This window comes from Cyphomyrmex costatus, unplaced genomic scaffold (genome assembly GCF_001594065.2).
Source record: "Cyphomyrmex costatus isolate MS0001 unplaced genomic scaffold, Ccosl1.0 scaffold1132, whole genome shotgun sequence".
Classification (NCBI taxonomy): domain Eukaryota; kingdom Metazoa; phylum Arthropoda; class Insecta; order Hymenoptera; family Formicidae; genus Cyphomyrmex; species Cyphomyrmex costatus.
The window spans coordinates 1-8,071 of record NW_017275100.1 but is presented as its reverse complement, the minus strand read 5'-3'; the positions used below and the strand labels follow the sequence as shown (position 1 = coordinate 8,071).

General features: G+C 48.6%; 3 protein-coding genes across 3 annotated transcripts; 2 read left to right on the top strand and 1 right to left on the bottom strand.

Moving 5' to 3' along the window:
• The first annotated feature begins 764 nt into the window (after window positions 1-764).
• On the top strand, window positions 765-2,958 carry LOC108777215 (uncharacterized). The gene is made up of 2 exons (XM_018544047.1): window positions 765-1,910; window positions 2,089-2,958. Exons 1-2 carry the CDS (start codon window positions 765-767, stop codon window positions 2,956-2,958), a joined length of 2,016 nt encoding a protein of 671 aa, XP_018399549.1.
• Window positions 2,958-5,033, top strand: LOC108777205 (uncharacterized). Its single transcript, XM_018544034.1, has one exon. The coding sequence runs from the start codon at window positions 2,958-2,960 to the stop codon at window positions 5,031-5,033; it is 2,076 nt and encodes a 691-aa protein (XP_018399536.1).
• A 498-nt stretch (window positions 5,034-5,531) lies between these two features.
• Window positions 5,532-7,526, bottom strand: LOC108771294 (uncharacterized). The gene has a single exon (XM_018544023.1). The coding sequence runs from the start codon at window positions 7,524-7,526 to the stop codon at window positions 5,532-5,534; it is 1,995 nt and encodes a 664-aa protein (XP_018399525.1).
• Window positions 7,527-8,071: the final 545 nt, after the last annotated feature.

Sequence of the window (8,071 nt, the reverse complement as noted above, 5' to 3'; positions counted from 1 at the left end):
GATTTCATTCGTTAATTATTCAAAATAAAGAGCTGTCAAATTTCAGTCGCATGCACTTCTTAGCGTCAAGTTTAACCGGATGTGCTCGCGAAGTCATTTCGGACATTTCAATCACAGCCGAGAATTTTGATGTTGCCTGGAAGGCACTAGGTGCGCGTTACGAGAACAAACGTCGATTAATCGAGACTCACGTAGCAACGTTTTATAATCTTCCGGCGATGTCGCGTGAATCGGCGTCCGAATTGCACGCTCTTCGAGATAAGGTCGACAAAGCGCTCGCGGCGTTACAACGTCTCGATCGATCATCCGAAGACATCTTGAACGACATCCTCGTTTACTCACTGTCACAAAAACTTGACCCGGCTACGCGACGCGCGTGAAAATTAAAATTAGGCAGCGACTCTCTCCCTCCTTCGTATCAAGATCTTGTTAAATTTATATCATCGCGTGCTCACGCTCTCGAAGAGCTCAAACCGATCGCGACATCCAAATCGGTGCGTCAAACTGCGACGAGTTCTGCCGCGTCAGTCGCGTCGGAAATAAAGTGCTCTCTTTGTAAAAAGAATCATCTGTTAAGTAAATGTACGCAATTCGTCGGCAAAAGCTCTAATCAACGTCGCGATCTCGTCAAACAACAAAAGCGGTGTTTCAATTGTTTGAGTGAGAAACATGTAGTCAATTCTTGCCAAAGTAAATACTCTTGTCGTACGTGCCAACAACGGCATCATACAACGTTGCACGTTGACTCGCCTTCTCCGACGAATATGAGCGCGACCGCAGTCGACGCGAACGCGGCCTCGCCCTCACCGGCTTCCGAACCGGTCGTCGCTTGCTCATCCGTCGCATTAACTGCGACTCCGTCGCCGGTCTTACTCGCGACGGCTCAAATCATTGTAAGCGCTCCGTCGGGGCGCTCGGTGCAAGTTAGGGCCCTGCTCGACCAGAGTTCTGAGGTAACGTTGGTCACTGAACGAGTTGTTCAAACTCTGCGACTTCGTCGCATGCGGACACTCACATCCATTTCTGCGGTGGGTTGCGCTTCCGCCGGAACGTGTCGACACGTCGCGCAACTTCAAATTACCTCGCGCGATGGCCTCGGTCCGGCGTTCTCGACGCTCGCATACATTTTGCCGTCTCTTACCAAATACGTACCGCGTGGCACTCCTCTCAGCTCAGCGTGGACACATCTCGCCGATCTCACATTGGCTGATGCTGACCCCACCGGATCGGAACAAATCGATGTGCTGATCGGAGCTGATTTGTTCTCGCAAATTCTCATCGACGGTGTCCGCAGGGGACCCGCCGATCAACCCATCGTTCAGAATACCCACTTAGGCTGGGTTCTTTCAGGCCCTACGGGGGGCACAGCTGTTCCTTCCTGCCAGATTGTTGCTAATCACTGTTCGCTCGAACATGATTTGCGCAAGTTTTGGGAACTCGAGGAGGTCCCTCAAGTGGACACTACCTCCCCCGAAGACAGGCAGTGCGAGGAGCACTTTCTCTCAACGCACACTCGCGACCCCGAGGGGCGGTACGCAGTGCGTCTTCCTTTCCGCAATAGCCCTCCTATCGATATAGGCGAATCTCGGTCAAACGCGAAAGGGATGCTCACGGGATTAACTCGTCGTTTGTCGCGTAATCCGGATTTAAAAGAAGCTTACTCCGCATTCATGTCAGAGTACGAGGAACTCGAGCACATGAGTCGAGTGCCTCCTCCATCGTCCGATTCGACACAGACAGTCTATATCCCGCATCACCCAGTAATTCGGGAATCCAGTTCCACGACGCGTGTTCGCGTGGTGTTCAATGCCTCCTGCGAAACCTCGAACATCACTCAATTCTCATCTTCTCTCGGGACCAAAACTCCAAGCAGATTTGGTCGCTGTTCTCCTGCGGTGGCGGCAGCACAAGTACGTGTACAGTGCCGACATCGCAAAAATGTACCGACAGATTATGGTCGACCAACGCGATCATAATTATTAAAGAATTCTCTGGGTTTCGGATGACCAAACCGTTCAAGATTATCAATTGGCGACCGTCACATACCGCACTGCGTCGGCTGTTCTAGCTCTTCGTGTTCTGAAGCAGCTTCTTGTCGATGAGGGTGACCGATTTCCTCTCGCTTCAGCCGTTCTCAAAGATAACATTTATGTGGACGATGTGCTGTTCGGGGCTGAGGACATTCCGTTGCTTCGTCAGGCTCGAGATCAAGTCTGCTCGCTCCTTCAGAGTGGCGGCTTTAAATTACGAAAGTGGGCGAGTAATCGCGCCGAGCTTTTGACTGACATTCCGTCAGACGATCACGGACTTGCTTGCAATAAAATTATGCAGCCTGACGAGCGACTGAGTGTTCTCGGATTGTCGTGGAAACCAGCGCTCGACGTATTCCAAGTGCATGTCCACGTTTCGCCCGAGGTCTCTAAGACCAAGCGGGCAATTCTCTCGACTATTGCCAGGCTTTTTGACCCGATGGGCTGGGTCGCTCCAGTCATCGTCGCGGCAAAAATTCTCATGCAGCAACTGTGGCGCTGCGGATGCGATTGGGATGACGAGATCCCGCCGGATGTTCAGTCACGTTGGACATCCATCTATCAATCTCTGTCAAGCATCGACGGCTTGACGCTGCCTAGATGGACGAGTCGCGGTTCGGACACGGCCGGCTGCGAGTTGCACGGATTCGCCGACGCGTCCTCCGTCGCTTACGCCGCTGCCGTGTTTATGCGCGTCACGTCTCTATCCGGGGAAGTTGTCGTGACGCTCCTGGCCGCCAAATCAAAGGTGGCGCTAGTCAGGCCGACAAGCGTTCCGCGGCTCGAGCTAGCGGCGGCAGTGCTGCTCACTCGCTTGATGGATTTTGTGCGGGTCTCACTCGACATTCCTACTCTCGCGTGTCACTGTTGGACCGATTCTACAGTCGCGTTAGCCTGGTTGAATCGCGATCCGTCAAATCTCGCTTGATGGATTTTGTGCGAGTCTCACTCGACATTCCTACTCTCGCGTGTCACTGTTGGACCGATTCTGCAGTAGCGTTAGCCTGGTTGAGTCGCGATCCGTCAAACTGGAAAACTTTTGTGGCTCACAGAGTTGCGTTCATCCGTTCGAGGTTTCCGCCCTCTCAGTGGTGTCATGTTCCGACAGCCGACAATCCCGCCAACTGTGCGTCAAGAGGATTGCTGGGTGCGGAGCTCGCGTCACATCCCCTCTGGTGGCGGGGACCGTCCTGGCTGAGGCTCGAGGAGGGTGACTGGCCAGTCAGAGCTTTCGGCAGTCAACTCAATCCGTCGCCTCGCGAAACTCGGGCGGAGGCACGCACTACCGTCGGGCAGGCGGTGGTGGACGAGGGTTGGGACCTAGCGTCCAGATTTTCGACATGTCCCAGGCTCGTTCGAGTCACGGCTTATGTCATGCGTTTCGTGGACTGCTGTCGTTGTGGCCGGGACGCGAATGTCGCCGATAGCTCCCCGTCGAGCGATCTCACCACGGACGAGTGTCAGCGCTCCAAGCTTTTCTGGCTGAGATCCATTCAGACGGAGTCGTTCCCTCGCGAGCTGGCGTCGCTGCATAAGGGCCAACCTCTTCACTCCAGAAGTCCTACTCTGCCACTCAATCCATACCTCGATAACGACGGCGTTCTGCGCGTCGGCGGGCGGTTGGAGGATGCGTCTCTTCCAATACGTTCGCGTCATCCAATCCTTCTAAAAAGTCATCCGCTTGTATCTTTAATAGTTAAACATGCACATATCAGAACTCTTCATGCCGGAGTTAAGCTCACTCTCTCCACAGTGCGGAGAGAGTATTGGATCCTTCGTGCTCGCTCACTTGTCAAATCAGTCATTCATAGCTGTGTTCCTTGTGTGCGAGAACAAGCTGCGGTGCCGACTCAACTAATGGGTCAGTTGCCGCAGTCTCGTGTAACTGCTTCCAATCGACCTTTCCTTCACTGCGGCGTGGATTATGCCGGACCGATCGCCGTCAGATCGTCGGGGGGAAGGGGGTACAAGACTCACAAATCGTACATTGCCGTCTTTGTGTGCCTAGCCACTCGCGCTATCCATCTGGAATTAGTGGGAGGATATTCCACTCCAGCCTTTCTGGACGCGTATACTCGCTTTACTGCGCGACGGGGATTACCGGGGATGATGTATTCGGATAACGGCACGACCTTTACGGGTGCCGACCGGGAATTGACACGGGCCTATCAAGATGCCCTGAGAGACCCGGCCTTTCAGAATAGCACCGCTTTCGACCGCGTCGCCTGGAAGTTCATGCCCCCTCATGCTCCTCACTTCGGAGGGCTGTGGGAGGCGGGCGTACGTAGCCTCAAGCATCACTTGCGCCGCGTGGTGGGTACGCATACTCTCACTTTCGAGGAGCTGACGACGCTTCTCTGTAAAATTGAATCTTGTTTGAATTCGCGACCGCTCGGTCCTCTCTCGGATTCGGTAGACGATTACGATGCTCTCACACCCGGTCACTTCCTGGTCGGTTCAGCCCTCAACATGTCTCCCGAACCATCCGTTCTTAATCTGAACGAAAACCGACTCTCGAGGTGGCAACGAGTTAGACAACTTGCCGAAAAGTTTTGGAAGCATTGGCAGCACGATTATGTGAACACGCTGCAACAGCGTAGTAAATGGCGGCAAGCCCAACCTTCCGTCCGAATCGGAACGATGGTACTACTGCGCGATTCTACTTTGCCGCCTTGCAGGTGGGCTCTTGGTCGAGTGGTGGCTTGCAACCCGGGCCTCGACGGACTCGTCCGCGTAGTTTCCGTTCGGACCGCTCGGTCCGAGTGCAAGCGGCCGCTCACGAAATTGTGCCTTCTGCCAGTCCAAACTGAACTGCAACCGACCAAATCGGATGCGCCGGATGCGTCAACCTTGTCACACACCTGGTTAACCCTTATTGACCCAATTTGTCCGTTTTTGTCCGTCAATTTTAAACACGGACAACTTTGTTATTTATGCTTAAAAAAATCTGAAAAGGACCCCGCACCAATCTTATGGAAATTGGTTCCCGGTCAAATTCCGTAAAACTCCAGAATATTGTTCTTCTATATATTCTGATCAAAAGCTTCAATGGATACGAGGTCTGAAAATTGCTAGTTTCCGAGGTACAGAGTATCAAAGCTTCAGTATGCGGGTATATCCTGTACAACTAGGCCAGGTTTCTTAAACTGGGAAAAAAAGTTATTGTAGGTTAGGTTAGGATACTTTTAGCGGCGGGGAAGGGGGCGGGGGGAGCAGCCTCCTCTGAAGGGATATAAGTTTGAGGCATGATAGACAGAAGAGATGGGGTGGGGAATATGTCTACAGAGTATTCCCCTACATTGGTTTTATAAAAGTTTTATAAAAAAAATATTGGTTTTACACGTAGGTTTCCTAAAAGCGAGTTTGGATAGATAATTGTATATGAAACCCAGGAACCGTCGGCATCAGCGTTACCCGATGTATACCACGTGGAGGTTGCGCGATCGGATTTTATACATCGTATAGCCCTTAAAAGGGCTGATTTTTCTATAATTCAATATTCTACAGTGGTCTATTTCCTGCATCCTGTATGGACTCAATTAGTCTTGTAGATGGATAATGGACATTTTCTTCGTATTGCGCATAACCCAAGAGCCACACAACGCTTGCAATGTGTGCACATGTGCCAACAGTCCGAGCACCAGACTTGCAGGAACAATAATAACCTTGTATAGGATTTTCGTTTTCATCTTCTCCATCCTCCATTGTTTCATTTTGTTCATCAGTTGGTATATAGGAAATCCAAAGCTGATATCTTGTACTGTTACGAAATCGAGAAAAGACTCGAACTCTAATAAAACCTGGTTGAGGCAGTCTATTTTGATCTCTCAACATCTCTACCTGTAGTTCGTCTTCCGCTTCTCGCTGCAATTTATCTTGTACATATGAAGGGGCCAACTTTACTTGATAAATACCGAACGTAAGGTCTTTTAAATCTTGAATTGTTAAAATTGGGAAGTCCTGTATTTGACCAGCATTTAAACGAACCCATCTTTGCGCGTTTCTTGTGTGAAGATTTTCAGCTTCCACGAGTGCCTGAACAACATTTGGTTCCCTGGCACGTTCAAGTAGTCGTTGAGCCATTTCAGCATTGGCTCCTTCCATCAAAATTATAGGGTGGTATCTATTTATAATTGCACCAGCTATTCGATAAAAGTCTACAATATTCGGAATATGCTGAATCTGTACAGTATGCTGGAAGATTTTAAATATTGATCTAAGATGGCCATTTCTGGCTTCTACTATCCATCTTGATTTTGTAACAAGCCGCGACTCATTTGCATCTTCAGTACTAAGCTGACGTTCATTTCGATTCAGCAGCGCTGGCATTTCCCAAGTTATGCCTAATTGTTCGAAAAGTGGAATGGCATCTCGGTACCCTCTATCGACAATCATAATATCATCTTCCTGAATCCATCTTCTCATTCTCTGCGCATCGTGATCAAATTCATTTCGCAAAATAGCAGCATCATTGTTCGAATGATCAGAAAAGTATGGACCTTGAATATGAAGAATCCAGCCATCGGGCGCAACTATCAATACCGGTTTGACTAACAATAAGTGACGTCCTTTGTGGACAGAATATGACTGTCGAAGTGCTCTGAAGTTTGTACTTTTCGGCATATACGCGTAAGTAGCATCTGTAATTCCTATGACTCTAGGAGTAATGGGATCCGGGTTGTACAATTCATTGGCGAATTCAGTTACATGTCTGGCAATATAATTCTCTCGCGTAATTGCGTCGAAACCAATATTGGCAGGCACAAAACGCTGCATCAGAGATTGTCTTGCAGTAGCAATAGCCAAACTTGTTGCTTGCCTGCTTGAATATTGGAACATAGCACAGACAAAGTCATCTGAAAGCCCTTGTCGCATTTTGCACAAAAACATTAACAGATGTTTTTTAGTAACATACCTATAACCTCCTTCACGAGGAACTCTGTCACAGTAAGTAAATAGTTCTCTAAATTGATCTTTTGTTATTGGAGAGAAACATTCGAATTCCTCATCTGTTAAGCTGGATTCGTCATCAATTCGCGTCATACTAGTTGCTACATCGCGCAGTCCCTGCAAAAATACTTGCAGTTCCGGTCCTCTGATCACATACGGTCTATTAATAGATTGCAAACCAAGTAACAGAGCTGGTAGCAAAAAGCCTCGACCATCCAAATGATATTGACATGATTTAACATTTTCAGGAATGTATATGTTTCTGCAGATAAAGACATTAGCTTTACATTCAATTGACAATCGATGCAGGTCTACCTCGGCGTTACATATAAGGCACGTGCCATTCCTAGTTTGTGATAAAACGTTTAATCGTAAACGACCAGGATCCTCTTCAATCGCTTGTATTTCTTGACGAATTGACTGGTTGCAATTTATACATATTCGAGTGAGATCTGTTACTTCCAAGGCACACCTATTAAAGGCGTTACGTCTCTGGACCGCTATATTCAGTTTTGCATCATTTTCCTCTCCATCGATGCAAGACATTGTTCTACGAGGAAATCGTCTATCGCAAATATAACAATGCAGGTTCGCCATATTCTATGTACTTTTTAATATATTTTAAGAAATACTTTTACAGAAACAAAGCCCGTAACCGATGTAACTGCTAGCTAACAATCCCAAAACGGGCTGTCTAACCAGCTGCTACTCCCCAGAACAAAATGTCCCTCAACTATCCTAAAAAGCACTGCTAAAGAAACAATCAATGCGCCCGCTGTGAAAATTATTTAACGCGCCTGCTGTAAAACATTGCCTACTATCCCGAGAAGGACTACCAAAGAAACAATCAATGCCTTCGATGTTTTAAAGATGTGCCAGAATATATGCGTGTATCTATATATGTATATATATGTGTAGTAAGGCCCCACCGGCTTACGATCAACTTATGACCATCTTACGACCTGCTTACGATCGCTTACGACCAACTTACGACTGCTTACGACAACCTTACGACTGCTTACGACAACCTTACGACAACCTTACGACCGCTTACGACCGCGATATATGTGTGACAAAAAAAGTACTGTACG

What these genes read in the sequence shown, in the direction of transcription:
- LOC108771294 (XM_018544023.1), bottom strand. Translation starts at nt 7,526, where the DNA reads ATGTCTTGCATCGATGGAGAGGAAAATGATGCAAAACTGAATATAGCG.
- LOC108777205 (XM_018544034.1), top strand. Translation starts at nt 2,958, where the DNA reads ATGGATTTTGTGCGAGTCTCACTCGACATTCCTACTCTCGCGTGTCAC.
- LOC108777215 (XM_018544047.1), top strand. Translation starts at nt 765, where the DNA reads ATGAGCGCGACCGCAGTCGACGCGAACGCGGCCTCGCCCTCACCGGCT. An exon ending in CTGCGGTGGCGGCAGCACAA is followed by an intron (nt 1,911 to 2,088) that starts GTACGTGTACAG and finishes GTTCTGAAGCAG; the next exon opens with CTTCTTGTCGATGAGGGTGA.